Genomic DNA, 17,063 nt, shown 5'->3' with positions numbered 1-17,063 from the left:
AACAGCCTGATGCCAGCCCCCTTAACCCCCTCCTCCCAGTCCCACTCCCACACTTCCTTCCCCGTTTCCACCCTCCCCTTCTCAGAGCAGGGGAGACCCCCAAGGGGCACTAAACCCACCATGGCACCTCAAATTGCAACAATAGTTCTTAGCAATCCCCATACACTGAGGCCAGCTAGGGGCAAGGGATCCAAAGGCGGGCCACAGAGTCAGAGACTGCCTTTACTCCCATCATTAGGGGGACCCCCATGATAACCAAGCTGCACATCTGCTACATATGTGTATGGGGTCTAGGTTTAGCTTATGTATGCTCTTTGGTTGGTGATTCAGTCTCTGTGAGCCCCCAGCAGCCTAGGTTAGCTGACTCTGTTGGTCTTCTTGTGGTGTCCTTGACTCCTCTGGCTCCCTCAATCTTTGTTCCCACAAGACTCCCTGAGCCGGGTGGTGGTGTGGCGCACGCCTTTAATGTCAGCACTTGGGAGACAGAGGCAGGCGGATCACTGTGAGTTCGAAGCCAGCCTGGTCTACAAAGTGAGTCCAGGCTAGTCAAGGCTACAAAGAGAAACCCTGTATCAAAAAAACAAAAAATAAAAAATAAAAAAACAAAAAACTTAAGCCGTGTAGTGGTGGCACATACCTTTAATGTCAGCACTTGGGAAGCAGAGGCAGGTCGGGCGCTGTGAGTTTGAAGCCAGCCTGGTCTACAAAGTTAGTCCAGGACAGCCAAGGCTACACAGAGAAACCTTGTCTTGAAAAAAGAAAAACAAAAAACCAAAACCAACCAAACAAACAAAACAAGACTCCCTGAGCTCCATCTGTTGTTTGGCTGTGGGTCGCTGCATCTGTTTCCATTAGCTGCTGGATGAAGCCTCTCAGAAGACAGTTATGCTAGCTATGCAGACCCACCCCATGGGAACTAGCATGCTATTAAAGAAGCCATAACCTGTGCATTTTCCAAGTTATGAGTACCCCCACACGGACTTACTTGTACATTTGGCTTTATAGACAATCTTTTCTATTCTGCAGTATTGCCAGACAGGGATTTCTTTGGTTTTTGTTTGTTGATTGGTTTTGGGTTTTCTAGACAGGGTTTCTCTGTGTAGCCCTGACTGTCCAAGACTCATTTTGTAGACCAGACTGGCCTAGAGCTCACAGAGATCTGCCTGCTTCTGCCTCCCAGAGTGCTGGGATTACAGGCATGTGTTACCCTAGGATTTTCTTGGTACACGGTAATTGTGTCACTCAAAATCCAGATGTGCAGTCCTTAATTGACCCTCCATGATGCAGCTCCTGGCTTGTCAACGTCATTCCTTCCCTCCTGTCTTACAGAGTTCATTCCAGCTGTTAGCCTCTCTGAATGCAAGGGCCTCTGTGTGTTCCTGGTCTGCTTTACCCCTTCAGTTCATTCTGAATCATTTTTAATGACCCTTCTTTGAGAAGGAAACCCAGCTTTTCTATGACTTGGCATGAGTTTCCTTTGCCTTTCTTAGCTGGTGTGTCTATCTCACCTCAGTGCTTACCACTGACATGATGACTTATGAGACTCTTATCTTTGGTCATCTGTTCTCTCGCTCTCCCACTCCACTGTATGTCAGCACAAGTACATTAGATATTGGAAAGTCTCCACCCATGGTGGCTGGCACAGGGCCAGCAACAGGTTCAGTGCTATGAGAAGAGTTTAAACAATGATTAGAAATAATCCTGTTATTACTTATTGCCAGATTTTAGCTTAGTAGTTGCTCAGAATTCCTGTTACTGTTTTGCTGCTTCTCTGATAATGAAAATCATCTCAGAATTCTTTTTTTTTTTTTTTTTACATTGGCCAGTTTGCATTGGCCATTGTAAGATTGTAGCCAAGTTACTCCTTAACGCTAAAGAACATTGTGGCCTGCTCTGTGTGGCATTTTTATTCTTTTTATATGACTTTCCCCCATTTTGTGTTCATTATTTTCCTTTGTGACAAAACATTCAACTGTGTATGGTAATCATGCATTTCTTCAAGTTGGTAGTATCCACTTATGCTGATATTTATTTTATTAAATCAAAAGATTTTGAAACATTCTATTTAGATAATTAATTTTTTCTAAATCAAATAAAGTGAGTGTGTAAATGCTTTTGAAAAGTGGGTACACAATAACCAAGTCAAGACAGTTAGCATTTTGATGTCCTTAAATAAAACTGTGCCTGCAAAATGTGTACAATTATAGTAACCATTTCTTTTTAGTTTAAAAATTGTTGAGGCTAGAGAGATGGTTCAGCAGTTAAGAACGCTTATTTATTTTGGAATGGACTAGAATTCTGTGCCCCCAAACCCACGTTAGGCTGCTCACAATCACCTGTAACTCCGGCTCCATGGGATTTTGATAGCCTCTTCGTGCCTCCATGTGCCCTGCATTCATATGCTCATACACACAAACCAACATGCATACATACTTAAATAAAAATGATGTATTTTAGGCGATATGAACATAGTGGACTCTATCAATTCTTCTTTGACCATATGGTACTATTTCCTGCTTCCAGGGGCTGTGTGCATACTTAAAAGCCTTTGAATAGTTGAGCCTACTGTTCAAGGTGTTGTTCAGACTATTTAAATATTTTTTAAAATGCCAATAAATTCAAGACCACTGTGTAATTAACCCTGGAAACTTGGAGCCAGTTATAGGACAAGATACATTGCTTTTGTGGCCTAACTACCCTTCTGGTTCCATTTTCTAGAAACATTGTTTTCCTTGGCTGTTTTGAAGTTTGCAGTGCATTAGAAATAGCAGTGAGAGGCAGAGGCAGGAAGGTCTCTTGTGTTTTGGAGGCCAACCTGGTCTGCGTAGAGCATTATATCAAAATTAGTCAATCAACATGCAGAAAGTTTGGCCCCCACAGAATGACAAGACTGGATTTTCTCTTGTAGTTACTGTCTTCTCCTCTTTGAGTTATAAGAGTTTTTTTTAGATATTCCGAAGAGTAGACCAGATCATGTGTATTATTGGTAAATATTTTCTCCCATGTAGTGGATTGTCTCTTCCCTTCTTTTAAATAGTGTCCTTTGAAAGTTAAGTTCTTTAACTATTTCTGAGCACCAGTTTCTCTCTATTCCTTAGTTCGGCTTTTGCTAGAGAAATCACTGATCCACGGTCATGAAATGTGTCGTTCTTCATGCTTGCTCTGCTCTCAGACAGACATGATGCATTCTGTGTTGATGTTTGCATGTGATGTGAGGTTGTCTCTTAATTTCATCTCATGGGCATCTGTCTGGAGGTATTCTAGTGTTATTTATTGAAAAGTATCCAGTGAGTTGTCTTGGTACTTTAGCTAAAAAGTGAATTGTATTTAAATATGAATAGTAATTTCTGACTTTTTTTTTCTGTGTGCTTTTTGGTGGTGTATGGCTTTTGTTACTGTAATTTTTCATTGAATACATGGAGCATGTTCTGCAATCCACTGGCATGTAGGCATGTTTTGCTCTTATTGGGTGCATTGTTCCATAGATGTTCAATAATATTACGTACTTATATGGCTTTGTATGTATATTAAATATGACATTTCTCATGGAGCTGAAAGTGTCTGATGGCTTCTCACTTCTCTGATGGTTGCTTTGGTGTCTCCTAAGTGGACATCTACTGCAGGTACTTTCTGGCTTCATCTGCTAAAATAACCATTTTTTCCTCTGTATCTAAAGGAGAGTTTCACTGGATATCAAATACTGCACCCAGTACAGTCACAGATGCTGGACAGTCGCTCCCACTAGCTAGTTCTTCTTGTCTAAGCTCCCTTTGTGTTTGGATATGCTTTCTCTTAGTCTTCTAGGAACTGCCCTGGGTCATGAGGCACATGTCTTTGGTGCTGTTCTGGTTTTACCTTTCTGGCACTTACGGTTTGTATGTGTCTGAGGCTTCACTTTTGGAAATGTTAAGCTTCTTGGGTATGCAAAGGTTTTTCTTCAGATTGGGGAAGGTTTTTTATTATTATTTAATTAATTTGTTCAGATTACAACTCAATTGTTATCCCATCACTTGTTTCCTCCCATTCCTCCCTCCTTCCCACTTTCACCCTATTCCCCTCCCCTAGGTCTATGACCGAGGGGGACCTCCTCCCCCACTATATGGTCATAGGCTATCAAGTCTCATCTTGGCAGCCTGCTTATTCTTTCTTTGAGTGCCATCAGGCCGCCCCACCAAGGGGAGGTGGTCAAATATGGGGCACCAGATTGGGGAAGTTTTGAATCAGTCGTTTCTCTAAATCTTTTTCGCCCCTCCCCCACCTCTCTTTTAGGCTGTCTCATTGTTCATGTGCTCACACATTTGGTGCTGCACACTATCTCTGATGGTATGTCCTTTTGTCTGTCCATTGTTCTCAGTATGTCTGTCTTCAAGTTCAGTGACTCCTGTTTGGTGTTCCTGCTGATGAGACCAATGAAGTTTCTGCTTTATCGAAAGTCAAGTATCTACCCGGCCTCTCTGTACACTGAAGGTCTCCTCTTACCTACTCAGGCTTTACTTGACCATAACAGTTTCTTTAGCTTCTTGGCTGTGTTCAGTGAGCTGGCTGAAATTCTTTGCCTGGCAGATTCAATGACTCAGCTTCCTTAGAGACAATTTTTATTAAGAGCCATTTTTCTTATAGAGAGACCATAATTTTGTGTTTTTTAACAGTCTCAATTTCTTGTTTTAAACTAGACACAAAGTATTAATAATTCGTCAGCTCTAGGAATCACATTCTTCCAGGATCCGTTATTTGTTTTTGTATCATGTTTAGGACTATCCAGCACAAATTCTGTGAAGTCCATGTGCATCAGGTGTTGCCACGTTAGTCTCCTCTTCCTCCTTTTTCCTGCCTGGCTTCCCGTGGGATTGTACTTATGTTTCCTGACACTTTTACCTGACATCCACCCAGCAAGTCTGCCCTCAGCTCTGCTTTAGAAGCCAGATTCCTCCTTGTGCTGGCTCTCAGGACTAGCCAAAAGAAGCAGCTCTGGGCCGACGCATGGTCTTTTCTGAGTCACGGATTGTGGCATTGATCTTGGGAATAATTTGATCTTTTATGTTTATTAATTAACCCATTTTCCCACTAATTCTCCACAGTATCTAGCAGCTACTATCTTAAATCAGTGGCTCTGACTAGTTTCTTCAGCTAACTACTAGGGAGTAAGCCCATTTGAACTAAGGAGAATGCTGAGGCAGGTTGGATAAAGACCACTCACTGAGAACCCTTCCAAAAGGGCCTCAGTTGCCCCACTGCACCCCAATGGCTTCCAGCTGCTGCTTAGGGAAAACATCACATAGCTCTTTTCTTACCAGGATTTAGCCATGGTTTCTTTGTTGGTGTGTCCATTTCTGTTGAAGAATGTTGGTAGCTTCCTGTGGTGGCAGTTGGCCTGAAGCCACTTCTCACACCATGGCTAGACTCAGTGTAGCATCAACTGGGGCTATGCAATGACCAGAAGTAGAGTGCTCTTTCTTTCCAGAGGATCTTCTGACTTGTCTCGCTTTCTGCTGTGTTTCAGGACTATGATGATGGGTACGGTACTGCATATGATGAACAGAGCTACGACTCCTATGACAACAGCTACAGCACCCCAGCCCAAAGGTAAGAGTTACTCCATGCTGCTAGGCCCTTCCATCAGCTTGACACAGGGCCCCTCCACAGGGAGGTGTGACAGTCAGCTAGTGGGGCTGATCTGACTTGCTGCTGTTTGTCGTTGTTTCTTCTAACTAGGGAAGTGGAACCTGCACTTGCAAATAGCTTGTACTGACACTCCTGAATGCTGTCATGCTAACGCATCTGAGCATGAGAAATAAGTTTAATTTTATCAACTCTGACATTTTGACCCAAGTGTTTAATGCCATCTAATGAAGGATGACGGCCTTCATGTGGGTAACCAAGGCCCCCAAGTCCTATAAGAATTGTGAACATCCTGCCTTTCAGGAAGATGAAAACCAGAGCCTGGCTTGCTATTCACAGAGCATCACACCTTTTTAGCAGTGATGCTCCTGTCTCCCAACAGGAGACATATTCTGTAAATATGACACCTTCGTCCTGATCAGACCCTCACCCCAATACATTACATACACCAAGTACTGATCCTGCAGTGAATACAAAACCTACCCTCAGATGGCAGCTCTTGTGACAGAGTGTGCAGGCACTTGTGTGTGTATGGTGCTACTCAGGCTGTGATTAAATACACGGGTGCTCTTCCTGGAAACTCTGATGGGGGAGAATAGGTGAGAATATCAAACAATTTTTGTCTTTGCTCATGACATACTGCTGTGTGTATAGCCTGTGACAAGTAGCCTTCAGACTGTGAGAGACAAGTGGTCTTTCTCAGTAGATGCCTTGTTTTAGTGCTGGGAACAGAGTCACTCCTACAGTTTATTGGAACTGACAAGCAAAAGCTGTGTGACACTTGTTCTACAGTTCCTCCTATAGCCAGGCCAGCATTTCCTGAAGGGTCCTACTGTGGAGAGCAAGCAGTGGGGTTCCAGAAGAAGTCTTTTGTCCAAAATCACGCAATAAATGGAATGGGGAAATGCGCCTTGAGTTGGATCTTCTAACTCAAAGACCACTCTTTACAACTAGGCGTTTTTCTCTGGTTAGTTGAAAGACAGAAATGCCTATTAATTTCAGTAGGAAGTACCCTGGTATAGCACATGTATTGTCCACCTCCTAACACTTGCTGAGAGTGAGGTTTCTGTCTGGTCCTCTCTCTTAAGGCCTATCAGCCAGGCCGTGTGAGTGCATCCTGAAGATGGATGCTGTGCCTGCACAAGAGGAGGCATAACAGAGAGGTGGTACCTGCTCAGGCAATGGAAGGACTGCTTCCTTCTGGCTTCCTGCACGCTTTAGTGAGTCCTGGCCAACACCCGTCTAGATCTAGGATTCTGTACTGTGTTTTTGCTTGAGCTGTAAATGTTTTAGACCGTGTGGTAGCGCTTTTTAATGGCCTTTTGTAGTTAGCACTCATTTTTCTTTATTTAAGAAAAATTTCATGTATTTTGATTCTATTCTTTCTAAACTCCCCCTAAATCCTCCTCATTGCCCTTCCCCCCAACTCCATATTCTTTCTCTGTGTCTCTCTCTGTCTCTGTCTCTGTCTCTGTCTCTGTCTCTGTCTGTCTCTCTCTCTGTCTGTCTCTCTCTGTCTCTGTCTCTCTCTCTGTCTCTCTCTGTCTCTCTCTCTCTCTCTCTCTCACACACACACACACACACACACACACACACACATCAATCCAGTAAGGAAAAAAAAGCAAAACAAAACATAAAACATGCTTACACAAAAGGCATAGCGTTCATTTTGTGTTGACCAACTACTGCTGTCATGGGGCCTGTCCTGGGTTATGGTGTATAGACCTAATGGCACTGGATTGGGAAAGACTGACTTTCTCTTTCCCATCAGATATAACTGCAGTTAGGGTCTTGGTATAGATGGGACTTATATCTATCTCCCCTCCTTACTGCCGAGATTTTTTTTTTCTGCTTTAAACCTGTGTAGATCATACTGCCTGGAAGATGCTGTTTACTTAGAGTCATGCACCGCCTCAGACACTTAGCATCTTCCCACCTCCTCTAGCAATAGATCCCTGAGCCTTGCTGGGAAGGGTTTAATGAAGACAACCCATATAGGAATGAGTGTTTCAGTGCAACTCATCCTGACCACTGTTCATTTGTGAAGCCTTGTCTTAATTATCATTTACTATAAGAAGTGTATTCCGTGAGGGATGAATGATGCACTGATCTATAGCTATAACAGGATGTCATTAGGAATCATTTTATTGCTGTGTCCCTTTAGCAGAATAATAGTGGTAGGTGTACCCTAGGGCCGGTGACGTATATAGTCTCAGGCCAGTTTTCTAGTGTCAGGCATTGGATTCATCTCATGCAATAGTTGTATTTTTTATTTTATTTTTTTAGTCATAATATGATTATATCATTTCTTCCCTTTCCTTGCTTGAACCTATCCCATATACGTCACATTGCTCTTTTTCCAAATAAGGGCCTCTTTTTTCATTAATTGTTGTCACATGCATATATATATTTGTATTTATACACACAGATAGATAGATAGATTCATTCCTAAATATTTCTTGCTCTGTCTGTTTAATGTTACTTGTATGATAATTTAGTATATGATAACCAATTGCGGTGCTGTTCCCTGAGAAAGCCAATTTCTCCCACTCTCATTATTAGTTGGTTGCCTATAGTTCTTTGTATAGGGTTGAGACTTCATGGTCTCCTCTACTCCACCTTCACTTTGGCATGTCTATTGCTGTTGTCTTTGTTTGGGTCATGTTTAGGCAGTCATATTGGTAGGAACTTATGGGTGTGGCTTCTGCACAGATACAGTCTCACAGTAAACGCTCTGATGTTCCGGCTCTTACAGTATTTCCACCCCATTTTCTGCAGTGTCCCCTTAGATGTAGAAGTTGTTTTTCAGATCTATCCACTGCGCCTGGACTTCCCAACTCTGCATTTTCATTTGTTATAGATTTCTGTAGTGCTCCCTATCTGCTGCAAAGAGAAGTTTTATTGACACGGGGTGAGGACTACACTTGTCTGTGTGTATAAGGACAAATGTTTAGAGTGTAGTGAGGGTTTGTGCTGCTTTAGTAAAGCAGTGACTGTACGTTCTTCTACAAGATCCATGACTTCACCAGCACTAGGTAGTTTGCTATGTTTACAGGTACCAGTCATGATTTTCTTCTTATTGAGTGGATCTTAAGTCCAATGAGGGAGCTGTTTGTTACTGCTCAGGCACGTGTATTCTACATACTTAGGTTATTGTACCATACTTGTTATTATTGCGGTTGATGGGTGTCATATCTAGATAACAGTACTGGTTTTATACTTCCTTTAGAAGCTTGCATGGCACTTTCTGGTCTTTTCCAGTTCTGGTTATTTCCAACTAGCACTTCAATCAGTTCTAGCTCAGGAGTCTTTTGGTTATGCAGTGGACCTTAGCCAATCAAAACGTGGTTGGGTGCTCCCATAACATTTGTGCCACTAGTTCAACAGTATATCTTGTAATCAGGTTGTAGGTGACAACATGCAAAATCTTACAGCACCATGAACATTAATGAATACAAATGAAGCTTCTAACTGTGCACCAGCTCCATGTTTGATGATATATATGGTTGTTATATATAGCAATACGGCTGTAGTATCACGTCATGGAGCATAAGCAATAGCTTTGGCAATAGTCTGTGATGTTCGGGGTTTTCCATGGGGTCCTTTGACCAGCGAATCAACAAGATGTAACTCATTCTTATTCCTAGCACTGAAGGTTTTACTTGGGGACATAAGATGTCTCATTGGGACATTGTCTTTTCTATTATTTGTTGACTCTACTTAGACTCCTTTCATATATATAGGAAACTTTAACAGTGTTATATTTCCATATGGCTTTTCCTCCTTGTACTTCCTCCTTTAGCCTGGCCTCCCCGCTTGAGCCTTGTATTGTAGTTTCTGCTTTATCTCTTAGTTATGACACTGTATCCTATATCCCTTCCTTAAAAGATTGCCTCTCCCCCTGGACCTCCCATCCCTTACTAGCTACCTAACCTCTGTGATTATTTATTTTGAAACACATGTCTACAGATTAAAAACTCACATTCACATATGAGAGAAAGCAGACAATACTCAGCTTTTGAGTCTGGGTTTTCTTACTCGGGATATTTTTTTCTCTCGTACTTGCAAATTTCATTATTTTATTTTTTCATAACAGTTGAATAATATTACATTGTGTAAGTATACCACATTTTCATTATTCGTGCAATGCTTGATTGACATCTAGGCTGTTTTCCAATTTCTGGCTATTATGAATAGAACCCAAATGAACATGGATGAGATAAGATTTAGAGTCTTTGGGTTTATGCACAAGAATTGTATAACTGTATCTTGATGGAGATTATTCTCACCTTCCTAGGAAAACACCACATTGATTTCCATAGTGGTTGTTCAAGTTTGCAGTCCCCTCAGCAATGGATGCATGATTCCTCCTGCTCTACAGCCTAACCAGAATGAGCTGTCATTTGTTTTATTGACCTTGGCTATTATGACTAGGATGAAATGAAATCTTAAAGTAGTTTTGGTTAGCATTTCATTGGCATCCAAGGATCTTGAGCATCCTTTAAGTGTTTCTCAGCCATTTTTTGTTTGTTTGTTTGTTTCCTCTTTTGACAACTCTGCTTTGTTCTGTACCCCATTTTAAAAACTGTTTTGTTCTCTTGATGTTCAGGGTTCATTTTGTATGTATGTTTGTTTGCTTTAGTCCTTTATATATTCTAGATACTAACCCAGGCCACATGTATAGTTGGTAAACATCCTTTCCCATTCTGCAGACTGCTGTTTTGCTGGACTGATGGAGTCCTTTACTGTACAGAAGATTTTTTAAGCATTATGAGGTCCCATTTATTAACTGTTGGTCTTAGTACCTGTGGTATCAGTGTCCTGTTCTTTTCCTGGGACAATGAATTCAAGTCTACTTCCCACTATCTATCCTGTCAGATCCAATGCATCTGGGTTTATGTCAAGGTCTTTGATCCATTTGGAATTGAGTTTTGTATAGGATGAACAACAGCAGCCATTCAATTGGGCATGTACCATTTGTTGAATCTGTTGTCTTACTCCCAGTGTTTATTTTTGTCTTCTTTGTAAAAAAAAAAATCAAGTGTTCATAGGTGGTGGTTGGACTTACATATGAGTCTTCAATTTGATTCCATTGTTCAACATGTCTGGTTTGTGTTAATTCCATGCTGTTTTTATTACTGTATTCTGTATTCTGTAACACAACTTGACATCAGAGGTGGTGACACCTCTACCAATTCTTTTATTATTCAGAATGGTTTTAGTTTTATGGAGTGTTTTATTGTTGTTGTTGTTGTTATTCCTTTGCTTGCTTGCTTTTTTAAATTTTGCTAAGTACTGTGTTGGAATTTGGATGGAGATTGCACTGTGTCTGTAGATTTCTTTAAGTAAGATGGTCACTTTGTTGTATTAATCCTTCTGATCCATGAGCTGGTAATGTATTTTCATCTTCTGATGTCTTCTTCTGTTTCTTCAATATCATAAAATTTTTATTATACAAGTCTTCCACTTGCTTGGTTAAAGTTATCCTAAGTCTTTTATTTTAGTTTTTGTTTCATTTTGAGGCTATTGTGAAAGGTACTCTTTTCCTAATTTCTTTCTCAGTCTATTTGTACTTGCATATAAGAAGGTTACTGATTTTTTGTTAGTTTTTTTGTATCATCCTATTTTGCTAAATATGTTTATTAGCTGTAAAAGTTTCTTGATGAAGTTTTTAGTGTCTTCATGTATAAAATCACTTCACTTATAAAATGGCACCATTCATAAATAAAGATACTTGGACTTTTTCCTATTCTATTTTAATTCTTTTGATTGCTTTCAGTTATTTTACAGCTCTAGCTAACATTTTAAGTCCTGCATTGAATAGATATAGAGAGTGTAGGCAACCTTTCTTTTGTCTTGATTTTAGTCTGAGCATACTATAAACTTTTTTTTTATGTTGAGATGTGTCACTGTGTCCCTAGTCTCTCAAGGACTTTAATCATGAAGGGATATTTGATTTTGTCAAAAGTCGTCTCCATCTCATGAGATGACTATGTGGAATTTATCTTTCAATTTGTTTTATATGCTGGTTGTATATGTTGAACTATCTCAGCATCTCTGAGATGAAGTTTATTTGATCATGTTGGATGTATTTTTGATGTGCTCTTGGATTTGTTTGGCAAGATTTTTATTGAGGATTTTGCATGAGAGAAATCGCTCTATACTTGTCTCTTTTTGTTAGTTCTTTATGTGGTTTTGGCATGACTGCATGATAGTGTATTTTTAAAAAGAATTAGGGAACATTTCTGCTTTTCAGACTAATTTGAAGAGTATTGGTGATTTTCATTGAAGGTTCGGTAGAATTCTGAGTCTATTTGTACCTGGGATTCTTTGGGTTAGGAGAATTTTAATGATTGTTTCTATTTCACTATGGGTTAGGGGCCTATTTAAATTGTTTATTCTTTTCAACTTCATTTATTATTGATATTAAGGAATTTATATTAAGGAATTCATTTATTTTAGGTTTTAAAATTTGGTGGAATTCAGATTTTTAAAATGTCATTATGATTCTCTGAATTTCCTGAGTGTCTTTTGTTATGTCCTATTTTCACCTTTATTTTATTAATTTAGATCTTATCTCTTATCTTTTGATTAATTGGACCAAGGATTTGTCATCCTGATTTGTTGTTGTTGTTTCCTCAAAGCATCAATACTTCATTTCATTGATTCTTTGTGTTTTGTTGTTGTTTTTGTTGTTGTTGTTTGTCTGGTTGTCTGCTTGCTTGATCTATTTCCTTGCTTTCACCCCAAGTTTGAGTACTTCTTCCCAGCTACTCATTTGGTATTATTTCTTCTTGTTTTTGTAGCGTGTTCAAGTATGGCATTGAGAAATCTCTCCAGCTTTTTATTTTATTTTTTCTTTGTTGTGAATAATTTATGTTTCACAATTATTTATTTAATCACTTTACAGCCTGATCCCAGCCCCCTCCCTCCTCTCTTCCCAGTCCTACCCTCACACACCTCCCTACCATTTTCCTCTCTACTTCTTCTCTGAGAAGAGGAGGCCCCCATGGGTACCACCTCACCCTGGTGGCTCAAGTCACAGCTGGACTACGTGCATCCTTTCCCACTTAGTCCAGACAAGACAGCCTAAGGGATCGAAAGGCAGGCAACAGAGTCAGAGACAGCCCATGCCCCCTTGTTGGGGGACCCTGAGGGAATGTCTGCCTTGTTGTTAAGGTATGTTTCTTGGATGCAGCTGAAGGATCCTGTTAATCTGTGTCTTTTTATTGAGGAATTGACACTATAAATATTGAGAGCTATCAGTAACTACTATTTATTGACTCCTGATATTATGTTGTTACGGTGTAAGGTTCCCCCTCTTTTGACTCACTGTTCTGGGATTACTTATTTATGGCATCCTCTTGGGTGCAGTTAATCTTCTCTTTAGACTGAAGTTTTCTGTTAAGTGCCTTGTAAAGCTGAATTGGTGCACAGAATTTTCTTAGATTTATTTTTATTGTGAAATGTTTTTCTTTCTCCCTTTATTTGATTTATATCTTTGGCATCTGTGGCCTCTCAAGTTTGAAGAACATCCATCCAGGCTCTTCTGGCTCATGGAGACTCCTTTGAGAAGTCTAATGGATTGGCCTTTATATATGGCTTGGTCTTTTACCCTTGCAACTTTTATTGCCCTTTCTTTGTTCTATATAATTAGTGTTTTGATTTCTATGTGCTGGAGGACTTTCTTTCCCATTCTAGTATTTTTATGTTGTATATGTTTCTTATATCCTGATATAGGCATCTCTTTGTTTATATTGAGATATTTTTATTCTGTGATTTTATTGAAAATATTTTCTGTGCCTTTGATCTGCATTTCTTTTTCTTCCTCTATCTCTATTATTTGTAGGTTTGGTCTTTTCAAAGTGTCTTAGATATCATGAATATTTTGTGGATTTTTTTATTTAACATTTTTTTTGTACTCTCCATGTTTTCTACTTTGTCTTCAAGACCTGAGATTCTCTATTCCATGTCTTGTACTCTGCTGGTGAGGCTTGCCTCTGAGTTTTTTGTTAGATAGGCTGAGTTTTTCATTTCCAGTTTTATCTTAGTCTGAGATTTCTTTATTCATTCTGCTTTTGTTTTTGTTTGTTTTTTGTTAATTCTATATTTATGTCTTTAATTTTTTAATTATTTCATTCACCTGTTTGTGCTTTCATGGTTTTATTTAAGGGATATATTCATATCCGCTTTAAGGTTCTTGCTATTTTGAAGTCCTTGTCTTATCCTTCAGCTGAATTACTTTTTTCAGAACATATTCTATTAGGGCTTTTGGTTTCCGGAGGAGACATTTTTCCTTGTTTGTTGATCTCTGTCTTTTGAGCTGTGGTTTAGGCATCTGGAGTTCTGATGTGTGAATTGTTGGTGGTGGAGAAACTGACCTCATTTTGTTGGGTCGCTTGTCTGTTCTATGGGGTTTCTACTGCCACAGTGGGTCCTAGCCAAGTGTGGCTGTGAGGTACCTGCTAACCCAGTGTGACCCCTGTGGGCCCCTGTTAGAGCAGTTCTGTGGGTCAGCAGGAGTCACAAAGGCATGGAGATGGCATAGAAGGAAACTCTGCAAGGAGCAGAGGGAAGAACTAGGGGATGCTGCGTCTGCACCAGGAGGCCACATCTTGAGGGGATAGAAGTGGCCTTATGCTTTGAGTTTGGTTTTCATGGGCACCAGTCCCATCCTACATAGTTTCCAGTAGGTAGCAGAGGAGAAAACAAATGCATTGCTCTTTCATTTAACACACCTTCATGCAGGACTCCAGTCCAGATGATGATGTGCTTCAGCTGCTGTAAAGAGCCAGGTTTAAAGCCCTTACTATAGGACACTGATGTCACAGTGAGTCTTTGGTAGGCAGACAAAATGGAAGCAAGTTCTGAGAGGATACCTTACATCAGGATTGGAGTATGAGCCGTTACTTATGTGGATCATTTATTCTACAGGACAATGGTGAGAGCTGGGCCTGGGGATGCAGCTGGTGATGGGCTCACTTTAAATGTGCTGATGCATTAATATGATGGGAAGCATCACTCAGTCAGTGGTTCTTGAATATCTGTCGTATGCCAGGCACTGCTCTTAGGTTTGGTGCCCAAAGACTGTTAACTTAGATTCTATGGTTGTAAAGCTCACTGGCTACCAGGAAACAAGTGTGAATACTTAATTTTAAAGTATTATAAGAGATGTTTACATGAAAATATGAGAAGTTTCATGTTTTCATTTGAAAAACAATAAAATTTCAGTTCCGAATTTATGGGTATATTTGAGAGAATAAAGGATATAAGGAGCATTCCTGAGATGATATTCAGGGAAAGGACCACATAACAAGGTGAGCCAGGCACAAGGGACAGCTAACAACAGCAAAACATCTTGGGTAAGGAGCACTCATGATGTGACATGGATAGAACACTCTATCTATCTATCTATCTATCTATCTATCTATCTGTCTGTCTGTCTGTCTATCTATCTATCTATCTATCTATCTATCTATCTGTCTATCTCTCCCTTGGGGCCGAGACTTAAGACTTGGAAGCAATAGGGACCCAAGAGAATGACACGTTGAGACTTAATTTAGAGAAATTAATTACTTTATAGTATAGAGAAGCTAGATTGGCAGATGCGTAGCATAGCTAGGGGCAGAAGCAGTTACGAAGCTGCAACGCTATAGATTATAAACTGTTAAGTGTCAGGAAAGACTTGCTAAAACAAAAGGGCTTCCATGGCAGTGAAGTGAGGTTTTCAGGGCTATAGGTGATGCCACTCAGAGGAGCAAAGTCCCTGAGAGCTACATGCATGTGCAGTGCAAAAGGAGCCAAGTGACATGAAATGCATACTTCTTAAAAAAGAAAACTATGGTTCAGACACTTAGATCACTTTTCAGTTATCATTCAACCCCAAAACAGAAGCAAAGCAGTGAACCTTGGCTTTTCTGTCTGGATGGCATTGGACAACCTTATCTAACCTGCTGCTTTATAGTGAAGTAAAATGAGACTTCTGCTTTGCAGAGTTGGCTTGAAGAAACATTTTTGTGCTCCTTTGTTAGTATGCTGCGATGCTGTAACAAAATACTGCCAAACTGCTTCCTTGTGGCTCAAAGTCAGTATGTCAGCAGGTCCTCCTCACCTGAAACCCTGTTCTCCTTGACTGGAAAGTGGCTTCGTTCCCCTGTGTCCTCATGGTGTACTTCCTGTGTAAGTACACCCTTGTATATCCAGAGTTGTCTCAGGAGAGCAGTAATCAGATTGGATTAGACACCTGTCCTTAGGCTTCATTTCAACTTTAACTATCTCTTTAAAGGTCCTGTCTCCAATCACACAGTCAGGGATTAGGAAGCCTGGGGGTTCAAGATAGGACTTTAGGGGAGTCTATAATGTGGCCCATACAACAAGGATACATGATGTATGTACAATGTAAGTCTCAAAGATAGGAGCCTGACATAAACCAAAGTACTACTATTTTCAAATTAAATCAGTGTGGAGATCATCCCTTCCTTCTCAGTACCCCTAAATACTGCTAAATTCAATCTTGACATGGCTTCGTTGCATAGCTTCAGAGAGCTTATCTGAAAGCTCAGGGCCTAGCAAGTGTACAAAGTCATCTTGGCCACCAATTATTGCTCCTCCCACCCTTGTTTTGACTTTAGTTGCTTTGACTAATTGTGGTTTGAACATATATGATGTCCTGTTGTGGATAAGTGTTTACCCCAAATAGTTCCTGGACCTCTTTCACCTCGAGTTTCAAAAGCAAGTTCTAGCCTCTGTTCCAATCCCTGAGCTGAGTGAAGACTCTCAGAGGACATCCATGTTGGGCTAGTATCCAATTATAAGCAGCTTTTTAAGTGTTGAAAACGTTAGGAGGTGGAGGCTGGCTGGAGGAAATGGGTAACTGTGGCTAGGTCCTTGGGAGCATCCTGCCTGTGATCTCAGTCTTGTTCTGTGCTTCCCTGACACCAGGAAGGAGGCTCTTTTTCCTCACAGGCTACAGCTGCCCTGTTGTTCTGCCCATCATAGGGCCTGTGTTGATCAAAAGCTCTGAAACAATCTGCCAAAACAATCCTTTCTTCCTTTAAATTGTTTGTCAGAGATTAAAAGCCTAACCCATAAAGCGTTGAAAATCCCTGGTATTTAATGATATTCAGATATCTTAAGAATTGTGTCTCGAAGCCTGCCTTTATCAGATATAGATTATCATAATCAACAAAACTTCACTTAAGCCACATCTTTAATATACAGACTAAGACAGTAAAATTAAGAACTCAAGTCTTCCAACTTAACGGTAGATGTTTGTGGCCAATAGCATTTCCTGTTTCTGTTGTTGGAGAGCACATAGCCTCAGGATCAAGACTGTGGGTGACACCTGCAGTGCCATGGAGCACACTGTGCGTGTGGCTCAGATGTCTTACTTTGCACATTGCAGTTTTTGTAAAATTAATTTCATACTCCAATACTTTTCTTAA

The 17,063-nt window shown here is 40.3% G+C and overlaps 1 protein-coding gene across 1 annotated transcript in view; it reads left to right on the top strand.

Moving 5' to 3' along the window:
• Window positions 1-17,063, top strand: part of Khdrbs3 (KH RNA binding domain containing, signal transduction associated 3) — a 147,097-nt gene that overhangs the window by 99,512 nt on the left and 30,522 nt on the right. The window contains exon 7 of the mRNA XM_051159570.1: window positions 5,501-5,583. Within this exon, the coding sequence (XP_051015527.1) occupies window positions 5,501-5,583 (83 nt within the window). The remainder of the gene's footprint in view (window positions 1-5,500; window positions 5,584-17,063) is intronic.

This window comes from Acomys russatus, chromosome 17 (genome assembly GCF_903995435.1).
Source record: "Acomys russatus chromosome 17, mAcoRus1.1, whole genome shotgun sequence".
In the NCBI taxonomy this organism is placed as follows: domain Eukaryota; kingdom Metazoa; phylum Chordata; class Mammalia; order Rodentia; family Muridae; genus Acomys; species Acomys russatus.
The sequence above is the reverse complement of the archived record's forward strand: the minus strand, read 5'-3'. Positions and strand labels throughout refer to the sequence as shown.